Source organism: Triticum dicoccoides, chromosome 1B (assembly GCF_002162155.2).
Source record: "Triticum dicoccoides isolate Atlit2015 ecotype Zavitan chromosome 1B, WEW_v2.0, whole genome shotgun sequence".
Taxonomy (NCBI): domain Eukaryota; kingdom Viridiplantae; phylum Streptophyta; class Magnoliopsida; order Poales; family Poaceae; genus Triticum; species Triticum dicoccoides.
Genome location: NC_041381.1, coordinates 693,664,416 through 693,676,512, shown reverse-complemented (window position 1 = coordinate 693,676,512; position 12,097 = coordinate 693,664,416). Strand labels below are relative to the sequence as shown.

At 41.2% G+C, this 12,097-nt stretch overlaps 2 protein-coding genes across 2 annotated transcripts; both read right to left on the bottom strand.

The window, feature by feature from the left end:
* Positions 1–189: 189 nt before the first annotated feature.
* Positions 190–1,231, bottom strand: LOC119350982 (non-specific lipid-transfer protein C6-like). The gene is made up of 2 exons (XM_037618564.1): positions 607–1,231; positions 190–510 (listed from the first exon to the last, which is right to left on the bottom strand). Exons 1-2 carry the CDS (start codon positions 1,229–1,231, stop codon positions 434–436), a joined length of 702 nt encoding a protein of 233 aa, XP_037474461.1. The 3' UTR covers positions 190–433.
* Positions 1,232–4,107: 2,876 nt separating this feature from the next.
* LOC119313058 (leucine-rich repeat extensin-like protein 5) lies at positions 4,108–5,231 on the bottom strand. The gene is made up of 2 exons (XM_037588879.1): positions 4,586–5,231; positions 4,108–4,493 (listed from the first exon to the last, which is right to left on the bottom strand). Exons 1-2 carry the CDS (start codon positions 5,205–5,207, stop codon positions 4,417–4,419), a joined length of 699 nt encoding a protein of 232 aa, XP_037444776.1. The 5' UTR covers positions 5,208–5,231; the 3' UTR covers positions 4,108–4,416.
* Between the last annotated feature and the right edge of the window lie 6,866 nt (positions 5,232–12,097).

The window sequence follows — 12,097 nt, the reverse complement described above, 5'->3', positions numbered from 1 at the left end:
AAACAGCCCGTAATGTTCTGTAAACTGCCTGTGTGATTTCGCAGGATAACAGAGGTAGCAAAAGTTGGGTCATGCATCTACAAAGCTTTAATGTACCAATACGAACGGAGCTAGCAAGCACGCACGCATATAGATCAGATTGATTAATTCTGGGTCATCACACAAGTAAACAATACAGAAATAACGACATGAATCACCAAGCATGCATCGATCTAGTATAATATTATCCATTGACAACGATTACATCATGTGACGGAGATCTTACATGACTGTGTACTTATATGGTAACTAAGTAGCACTAGGAGCTACATATGAGAGACGTCCTAACCCCTAAACTCTAGCTGATATCTGTCTCTGATACTACCTAAATAAAACAAACTTAAACGATAAATAATCTGACAAAATCATCGGTGATCTGCGCATCCTTTTGCTCCTATGGTGATGGCGCCGGAGATGCAGCGTGAGGCGCCAGAGTCATGGCAGGAGGCGTCAACGGCGGCAAGGGTTGGGCTGTCAAATCATCACCAATGCAAGTTAATCAATCTCCTTCAAAGAAGCAGCACATATATACACAGGAAAACACACAGAACAAGGTCAGTAACTTACTTCCGCAGGAGAAAATCGTCTGGATGGGTATCATGGCGCCACACCTAAGCGGGAGGATGATCATGCGGATCGGATCTATGGGCTTGGGGAAGAGCTTGCTCATGCCGCCGTTGTTGTTGAGGCCGTGGCAGAGGCAGATCGGCGCTGTGCTGACGACCGACTTGAGGCCGTCGCAGCACGCGTCCGGTGGCGAGAATACCGTGATGTTGGTGAGGTAGTCCATGCACGGTATCATGGCCGTCAATGGTGTCAGGCACTCCTTTGGCGGCGGCAGGCTTGGCGAGCCGGTGGGAAGCGGGAGGTGTGGGAGGCTCGGCGGTGCATGAGATGGAGGGGTGCCCGGTGCACCACCAGGGAGCGGCCCGAACAGCGGCGGCAAGCCGGGGATCTGGGGCAGTGGCGGGAAAAGGGAGCGGAATATGGGTGGTAGGGTAGGCATGCCGGGGATCTGAGGCAGCGGTAGCCCGGGAAGAGGCGGGGAGCCTCCATCGGCCGTGGTGGTGGCTGTGGCTTCTTCTTGGTTTGCGGCGGCGGCGGGCTGGACCCTCGCCTCGGACGGCTGCAGCGTCGCGACGATGGCCAGCAGGGCGAGGAGCACGGCCACGGTGTACTTGGAGCGCGCCATTGTTTGCGTGAGGGGAGGATGCGTGGATCGGTTGATGGCATTCGTGTGTTTGCCCAACTATTTATACTGCTCCGGCCGGCCGGTAGGGCACGTTAGAGATAGACAAGTTTGAATATTTTTTAACCATTTGAAAATTTTATCCAACTAGATTGAGGTCTGTTTGGGTTGTGGTTTCCTTCAATTTCCTGCTACCTTTACGAGTAAAGAAAGATGCAGCTCGGGTACGCATGGATTAAGCAGAGTCCCTGTACGACGTCCTCTCTATGCAGATAGAGCTGGAGGTTCAAACGAGTCCATTTGCATTCGACACACGTTGAGGTGGATAAGATTCTCTTTTTCCTTTTTTAAACTGGTATTATTTTGAAATGTTTTATAACTGGTTATTATTTCCATTCATTCTTTGAAAAAACACCATTTCTTTTCAAATTTGGAACTCGTGGGATATTATATTGTTTTGTTAAAACAAAGACAACACAAATCGCACAACATGGATCGGAGTTGAATTGCGAATTTCACATGCATGCCCGCATTGAAAAATACTACCGGCCGGCGGCCGAAGTTCTTGGGAAAGTACATGGACATACTTTTTTTTATAAGTACAAGGGCATACGTACATATACTATTCGGGTTATTCTACTTTCTTGACTTGTGTATCATTTTATTGATAGGCTTTAAAAAAACATTTAATTGATCTCGCTCATCAATCACTCATACACAATGCAATGGCTTGATCATGCGCCGAAAAGCGACCATCACGGATGCACGATGGATCTAGGCTACGTCTAAGGCAGGAATGCATCTAGCCCATGAGCTCCGGCGGCCGCCCAGGACTTTGTTTCATCCCCAATGGTCATGGTAAGCCGATAGTCCGATGGTTGATCGTCCTCAAAGACCCAAGAATTCCGGGCCTTCTAAAGCCACCACTCCATGAGGATGATCATGGAGGTTATGCTTCAACGCTGCCCGACAGGAACCATGGCGTAGGATGCCGCCCACTAGTCGAGGAAGTTGTTGTTCGCGCTCGGCAATGGAGTCGTCGCCCACCATGATAGATACTCATGCCACATCTAACACGAGAATGAACAATCCACAAGCAAGTGATGCATGGTCTCGGGCTCCTGGTCATAAAGAACAAAGAGGGGTGCATCTGGTAGCCCACACCTCTGCACTCGCTCGGCAGTCCAACACTGATCTTGGGGAGCAAGCCAAATTATTTTTTTTGATTCGAAACTGCACCCAGCTCTTCTAATTCAAGTCATCTATGGGCACTACCAACAGCCCAATCGAGCAGAAGCACCGCATAGCAGGAGGTGGCTTGACTGTAGTTTAGGTAACTGCTCGGTCTCCTCCTTCATGCACCCACTACAGCTAATTAGACAACAACCAAAAGAATTTTGAGGTATGTGAAGAATACACTGATAGTTAGTCTCACATTTAGCAAATCATCATCTACTCTTGTAAGTGCATTTTCTGATGCGGATTGGGTTGGCTGGGTGGAAGATAGAAGGTGTACTGGTGGGTTTGCCATATTCTATGGACCAAACCTAATATCATAGTGTGCAAAGAAACTTGCAACCGTTTTCATGTCATGTACAGAAGCAGAATATAAAGCACTAGCAAATGCAATAGCAGAGGTTATCTGTGTCCAGTCTATGCTGAAAGAACTTAAGGTTCCGCAAATGCAACCCGTGTTTTCGGTGTGATAATCTTTGTGCTACTTATTTATCCGCTAACTCAGTTTTTCATGGCAAGACAAACCATATTGAAATAGATTTTCACTTTGTCAGAGAACGTGTTGCAAACGTACAACTAGAGGTCAGATTTGTCCCTCAAGTGTAGGGTAGTTAGAGAGATTGTTTTCTTTTAATCTTATTTAGCCTTAGCTCTCTATCTCTCCCAAATGTATCTCAATCTCCCTCTGTAATCTCTCGATGGTTTGTCGTTCAACCGAACAACTTCTGTAAACGACCAAGAGATCCCTCTCGTCACATCAATACAATATGTATGGCGGGCTCACATGTTATGGGAGTTGAGACGCTTTACCAAAAGCTAAAACAAAACACACAGAGACGCGTTGTCAAATGCGACAGCGTTCCTTTGCATCCAAATTTCCCACATCACGAGGATGATCATGGCGTTCAAGTACTTCCTGGATTGAGCAATGATAGCGGTGTGGACCATTCCAGCACATCATCCGTAGCTGTAGGTGCCCAATCTGTGTGGCAAAGGAGTTCAGCTATGCTGTGTAGCAATTCTTGGCTACGTAGCTGATCAATTCTGGGGTATGGAGAATTTGACTCAGAGGAGAGACACATGGTAGGAATCCGTGCGTCCGAAAACTCTTACTATAAAAAACGTGTTTTGTGTCTAGTAAGTGGTACTCCCTTCGTCCGAAAATACTTGTCATCAAAATGGATAAAAGGGTATGTATCTAGAACTAAAATACATCTACATACATCCCTTTTTATTCATCTTGATGACAAGTATTTCCATACGGAGGGAGTATGCATGATTATCATAGCACGTGGAGGACCTGATAGCGACAGATTTAATCGAGCTGCCGGGATGACAGATTTAATTCAGAGGTAGCTTGCAAAAGTTGAGTCATACATCTACCAATGCTTTCATGTATTCCCTCCGTTCTGAATTATTTGTCTTAGATTTGTCTAGATACGGATGTATCTAGCACTAAAATAAGTCTAGATACATCTGTATCTAGACAAATCCAAGACAAGTAGTTCGGAACGGAGGGAGTACCAACTACCAAAGGATCCAGCAAGCAAGCACGCATATAGATCAGATCGACATCATACAGCAATAACGACATGAATCACCAACATGCATCGATCTGTATAATACTATCCATTGACAACGATTTCATGTGACGGAGATCTTACACGACTGTATACTTATATGGTAAATAAGTAGCACTAGGAGCCACTCTCTCCGTCCGGAATTACTTGTCATCAAAATGAATGAAAACGGATGTATCTAAAACTAAAATACATCTAGATACATCCATTTCAATGACAAGTATTTTCGGACGGAGGGAGTACTACATATGAGAGACATCCTAAACCCCTAAACGCTAGCTGATATCTTTCTCTGATTACTACCTAAATAAAACCAACTTAAACGATATATAATCATGATGAAAGCATGGGCGATCTGTGCATCCTTTGCTCCTATGGTGATGGCGCGGGAGAAGCAGCGGGAGGCGCCGGACTGGTGGTAGGAGGCGTCAACGGCGGCAAGGGTTGGGCTGTCAAATCATCACCAATGCAAGTAAATCAATCTACTTAAAGCAAGCAGCATATATAAAGAAAAACACTAGAAACAAGGTTAGTGACTTACTAGCGCAGGAGAAGATCGTCTGCAGGGGAATCATGGCGCCGCACCTAGCAGGGAGGATTATCATGCGGATGGGGTCGATAGGCTTGGGGAAGAGCTTGCTCATGCCGCCATTGTTGTTAAGACCGTGGCAGAGGCAGATCGGCGCGGTGCTGACGACCGACTTGAGGCCATCGCAGCAAGCGGTCGGGGGCGAGAACACCGTGACGTTGGTGAGATAGTCCATGCACGATATCATGGCCGTGAGCGGTGTCAGGCACTCCTTCGGCGGTGGCGGGCTTGGCGAGCCGGTGGGAAGTGGCAAGTGTGGGAGGCTAGGCAGTGCACCGGATGGCGGGGCGCCCGGTGCACCACCAGGGAGTGGCCCGAACAGCGGCGGCAAGCCGGGGATCTGAGGAAGTGCTGGGAAAAGGGAGCGGAATATGGGTGGTAAGCTTGGAATACCGGGAATCTGAGGCAACGGCAGGCCGGGAAGAGACGGGGAGCCTCCATTGGCTGTGGTGGTGGCTGTGGCTTCTTCTTGGTTTGCGGCAGCGGGTTGGACTCTCGCCTCAGATGGCTTCAGCACCGCTGCGCTGGCGAGGAGGACAAAGAACCCAGCGACGGTGTACATGCAGCGCCCCATCGTTTGCGTTAGAGAAGGTACAGATTGAGGAGAATGCGTGGGTGGTATAACCGTGGAGAGGATGCCCAGCTATATATGTAGCTCCGGGCCTCCGGCTAGTTGGTAGGGTGCGCTCGGGATAGAAAAGTTTGAATGTTTGGGCAAACCATTTCAATCCTTTATATCTAAGAAAGATTGAGGTTGTTTCGGTTGTGGTTGATACGTCTAGAAACGGATGCAGCTGGCGTCTGCATGGATGGAGTAGAGTCCATGCACATCGTCTTTATGCAGATAGAGCTGGCCGTTCAAACAAGGCCGTTTGCATGATTGTATTGGTCTCACCTACCTATTACCGTTGCGTGGATACAATTTTTTCCATTTTCAACTAGTAATGTTTTTTTGTTAATTTTCAACTAGTAATTGATCTTATTTTCGTTTGTTACTCCAATTTGGATGCCACGTGACATTGTTTGCTAAAACACAGACGACACAAAAACCGCACGACAGGGATCGGAGCTGATTTGGAAATTTTGAGCACTACATAAGAGCAACTATAGCCGATATAGGAGTAAACAGCGGAATAAAGTTAGTGGAATAAATTTTTACACCTCTGTAGGTGGCCGCACTTAGCCGATCTCCTAAACTTAGTGGAGTAAAAATAATTTTCATAGGTTTTTTTTGTCCTAACCACATGAACTTCAAACACTTCACGATATATATCATAAACCATTCAAATTAAAACATGCATAACATAAACATTAACAAGCATATAGTTTCATCGATTTCACCACAATAACTTTCTTGGACCAATTTTCAACATAATGTGCCACCATAAATCACTTAATTAAAATTGAAATTCGCTTAGAGCATCAATTGAAGATTTTTGTCGATGTACTACTTACATCAAGCATCTATTGATGTAACTCCTTATAGCAATCTCTTCATTTTCTCCTTATGCGGGAAACATGTCGCCGGTACTCAACGACCTTTTCACTATTGTCATATGATCAACAATTTGACCATTCCGGTAAATTTACTCATAGCTTACTTGGAGTGCTAGACATATCTGGTTATCTACATACCATGGAATTAACACAAGTGTTATTGAAATAATGTATTTCACTTATCAGTATTTCAAAATACCGTTTCTTGCTAAGAACTCCTTCCATGTGACTTCGACAAGAAAATCTTCTTGGCATTTTTCATACGAAACTTCTTTAATATTTTGTCAATATATATTTTGCCTAAGCCCGATTAGAGAATACTATCTCCATACATTATTATGTCTAATACAAGGACTATATTGCCTAAGTGCTTTACTGAAAAACTATTTCAATAAAACCTTAAACTCTGTCAAGAAATTTATATAATTTTCAATCAACATTGTATCGTGCACACATAGTGTTTAGAAATATTCATGCTCCCACTTATTTTCTTGTAAATACAAGCATCTTTATTTCTACCGATAAAATCTTATTCTATGATTAATTCATCAAAATAAAGATTCCAACTCCACCATGCTTGCTTCAGATCATTAGTGGATCTCTTGAAGTTTGCACACTTACTAGCATCCTCTGTATCGAAAAAATTACCTTGGACCTATCAAATATACAACTTTGGTTCTATTTACATCTCATGGGAATCATTTTGACATTCATTTATTATATCTCATTACTGAAATACTTAGTAATTTTCGAGTTTAATTTGAAATGACTTTAAGTATTATTATGATGAGACAACTCATAATCAACTCCATGATCTTGTCATAAACTATTTGCAACAAGTCAACCATTATAAAACATTTTTTGTCTTTTTCAATCTATAGATCCATCACTACACTATAGACTTTAAGTCTTTCACAGGGTCTATCAAGTTCTAAACATGAATTATGTGTATGGATACTATCTCGGATTATTTTGGCGTATAGCCATTCCGGACCGAGGGCTCATCAATGCTTCTCTTGTGTATTATAGGTTCATTGTTTGTTTCAACAATATTTCGTCTGCACACCCTGAAGGTCTGTACGAATTTTTTCAACCTATATGGTTCAGTTGCATGTTCGACCGAAGTCTCTATATCCTATATAAACCTCTATCAGTTGTGGTAAGAAATTTTAGAACCATTTCTAGCGTTTATTTAATTTGACCTGATTACAAAGATTCTGTAATCACGTCGAATTTCACTGTCCTCTCACTCACTTTTTTTTGCAAAAAAACATTTTCTATAAAGTTTCTGCACTCTGTGACAAAATACTTTGCCTTGGCATAGTGATAGAGGAATACCCAACCATTTGGGATAACCTACAAAGTAGCACTTATTTCAACAAATTTTATGGCTCTCTTTTCAGTGTAAAAGCCATAGTCTCTAAAGCATTACATTAAAAGTATATTGGTCGAACAATAATGTCATCTCTGATCTTACCATGTCATAGATAGCTTGATTAGTAGTATTTCTAGAAAGTGTAGGCTATAAATTCTTTTATAGCTCGTCATACATTTTCTAAATTTGTAACTCAAATATTTTCTTTTCTGCAATCCAATTATAGAAACATAAATTTTTTGTTACAATAATTTCTACTTCATTCTGAAAATCTTTTGAAACATTTCAAAAGATCCAGATTTATGTCTCAATTAGTAAATACAAATATCTACTTGAGTCATCTTTGAAGATAGATAAATCCACTGCTTGCAACAACACTTATTGGATTATACATCAATATGCATATTTAGAATCTATTTTGTCGCTCATTTTTTATGGCATGTGAACGGTATTTTAGTTTACTTCATTATTTGGATTAAAGTTGCACGTGTTAGATGATTTGAAATCAAATGCTTCCAAAATCCATCAATATGGAATTTCTCCATGCGGGGTTCTCCAATGTGACTAAATGAAGTGCCACACATATGTGGTATTTTTTTTTGTCTTACGACATCTAGCGTCAGTGTTATGGATGTTAAATTCTATCATTAATATTCATAAATTACATCCTATTCACAATAGGAGTATGGCCCCTTTGTTCACTACATCAATCAACTATTGTTCTCTTATGAACAACCTCCTTGCAACTTCTATGCAATGTGCTAGAGTGTACAAAACTCCAAAATGAATTATGATAAAAAATTCAAAGGTAATATGTTGATGGAAAAGTATCATAACTCTTACAATATTTTCAAGATATATTGTAACCCCATTAATTTGTTGGTCATTAGGCCATAGTAATTCTTGCATCGATTTGCAACAACATGCAATTGAGTAGGTATCATCGTGATCAACTTTTAACCAGATCTGGAGAATATAGTGTTTAACAATTTAATCAAAATCCTCAAGAATTACATTTTACTTTACCGCTTTCTCTATATCTTAACTTGTATGACATTCATACATGAGTTGGACATTCCATTCTTCTTTTCTTTCTGCCTCTAAACTTCTTATAGTTTTACTTCCAATATTTATCCCAGTCAACAGAAGAATTATCTAACTTTATAAGAGGGGCGTGAGCCCCAAACTTCCCCAGGCATGTAAGTCTCACTACATCCTTTAGTTCTGTTCTTTCTCTTTAAGTTCTCATCATCAACTCATGACTGGCGTTCTTCCGGATCTTACACATTCTAGTCTCAAACATAGTTGAATGCTTCACTAGAACTTGCAAATAAAACAGTTCTTTATATATCATATATCTTTGTTTGTTTCTGAAAACAATTTTCAGTTCCAATAATATTACATAAACTATCCCAAACATTTTGAAGTTCGTGTTTCTTGGAAGCAAGCGGGCCGTAATGTAATTCTTAGCCTTTTGTATCGAAACGTAAGTCTCGTCATTCATAACATTAGCATGAGGGCATTGCAAGCATGTGGTAGGACAAAATCCTTCTTGGCAGTCTTAGAAGACAGTCTTCTCAATCGTAAATGATTCAACCAGATAAATAATAGTGAACCAATTTCAACATCAAAGGTGGAACGGTGAGCCATAATTCTACAACTATAATGCAAATTACACATAGACATTTATTCATGATTAATGTTGCACTAGTGTTTAATTTTTTTTAATATAAAGTGCACTCCCACTCAAATCAATACCTCTCATATTTGAAAGTGAGTGATTCAAGATCCTGATCTCATTCACACCCATGGATGGTAGCATCACATATGATCTGAATTTAAACCGGTAGGCAATCTTTTGCCGATCATATCACCATATGACTCTTGCTCATCTTTTGATGCGTTGTACTTCGAGCTCAGAACTTTTCCGCTAGAACTTCAAGATAGCCAAGTGTTTCCGCTGCGAAGCTTACCTCACCTGCCATACACTTCATGATAAGACCGAACCTCAATGGCAAGATCTGATCTGATTTTGTGGCCTAATCTTTCATGACACTCCACCACTAGCAGCGGAAACCTCTCTTCCGCGCACGCTATGAACGCGAAATAGAGGGATTAAATCCTATGGTCCAGCATGAGAAAACCAATCTCCACGATGGTACACACGCGCAAAATAATTTCCACAAAGAAATTGCAACATGGAGGTTTTCTAAAGATTACTCCAAAATTTGATACAGGTGCCTACCTTAAAAAACACACCGTGTCTATTTCATATAAAATATAACCTGCCTATTACATGGACCATACCTAGCTATTTATATAGAAGTGACTTGATGCACGTACATGTGCCTCCTAAAATCTGGACTCTTTCTATATTTAAACTACCTTGCCTTTTGCATCTCGGCAAGCATGCAAAGATCGACCAAAATAAAGTTTGACTCTTTTATTTGTTTGCTCCTTTCTCTGTTTCTTCCAACGTGGTGGCCCCCACCCAGACTCTTTTAAACTCATGATATTCCACATACGGATGAAAATGGAGCAGATACTTTCCGCTTTTCCGGAGGAAAAATGAAAACGGATAGAAAATATGAAAATGGAAACGGAAATTTGCAAAATGGAAATGGAATTTTTTTATGCAAAAACGGAAACAAAAACGAAACAATGTTTTCCAATGGAACAGACGTGGAAAGGGGACTTTCCGTTTCCGCGAATATGAAATTTCCATTTTTACTCTAGGCCTATGGATGCTTAGCTCAACCACCAAACAACATATAACTAGTTGAGTACCCATGCATTGCCACGGGCCGCCAACGCTGACCCAACCTTGCTAGTCGTCTCACTGTTATCAACGAAACCACAATAAGCCCTCTTGTGGCCCTAGCACCCCTCCTGCTTAAAGCCCTCATCCCACAAAATAGTATGATACCTTCTTCCCTATACAATGTATAGCTGAACCAAATAAATGCGACTCAAACTTGAATTGCAGATATACCTATTTATCATCATGACTTTAAAAAAGTATCCCCATGTTCTTAATCAAATGTCATAGAGCTTGATGTTGAGTTATAGGCATAGTTATAAAAATGTCTTGTACTCCACAAGGATGTGTCCCGCGGAAGAACAAAAAAACAAGAATTTATGTGTTGTATGGTGCTTATTACTACATTGCGGCAAATATCAAATCACCAAACCAATGTACATAGTGAGCTTTCGGAAGATTGACAAATTAGAATTAAACCAAATTATCTCAACTATAATAATGCAATAGATATCTTTGCCCTCATGCTTCCTTGGTAATCTTGTTCGAAGACAAATTTCTCTCTACAATCTACCAACATAGCCTGACAGACAAACAAGAAGCAAGTTTTAAAAAATAGAACACATTATCCCCATCAAAGGAAGCATCACTACATTTGCATAACCAAATAAGCAACATATCAAGCATGCACATCTGACATGTCCATCTTCAATATATGTTTTCTTCCAACTAAATAGCTTCTATAACAAACTCATATTTCTAGGCATTTTCTGAGCAGCACATATATCCTTCATGGTCATTTTGATATATGTCATGTGTATATAATAAAAGAAATGCTTAGTCCCTACTCTGCACTTAGTAGCAGTGCAGATTACTGCCAACCATTGTTGACACCAAACAAACTATAAAATCATTCGATGGAAACCTCACCTCCTTGTGGGTTGCAGAATCACTGGAGCAAATCCACCTATTGAGTAAGAAAAACACATAAATAAATGTACGAAAGATTACTTACTGTGAAAATTTACTATTGTTCATGAGAAAGTGTGAGACTCATGCGTATAGAAAAGCAACATCATACAGAAGCCTGGTCAATCAAAATTTGATCCTACTCACAACAAGGAAAAATAACTTCTGATTCATTCTTGCTCTTCAGAACCCTTCCCATGCAGCTGCTCCCACCCCGCCATGTGACATCATCCTCGTCGCGCAAAGGCTCTCCACCAGCCTCTGCAACCACACCCCATGGCGGTGGCCATCGGCGTGCTTGTGCTCTTTGCACTGCTTCTCATGCTCGCCTTCCTCGCTGCACACCATGCTGCCATGGTGGCTGATAGGGGCACATGAGTGAGTCTTGTGGGAGATCGTGAGGAATGGGTTTTCCTTTAACCTAGGAATAGGGGGTTGGGAAAGCAGAGATGTGCTTGTGTGTGGACCTTTTTTGTGCCTGTCGGATTTCTACCACAAGTTTTTTGGGTGCATCAACATTGATATAACTACCAAGCTTTCTCTCTAGCCTTTGAGAGAAAAAGCAGGGTTAGGACAAGCTAGTACGAGCCTTGAAATCCCACATCAATTCCCAACTAAGGCATGAAAAGCTAACCATTAAATCCTATGGTACATGCAACTCATTATTTATTGATTGCAAAGATGGTCTTAGGGACATTCTTACAGTTCTACATTATAGAAAATTATCTCATGAAGATGGAACTTCCCTTGAACAGTAGTCTTTTATAAGTTGGGTAGATATCAAAACCAAAATATTGAAGCTAGGCACACCAAAAAAGATGCACTTACAATCCCAAGCTGGTCGATGATAGTAAAATTGAACATT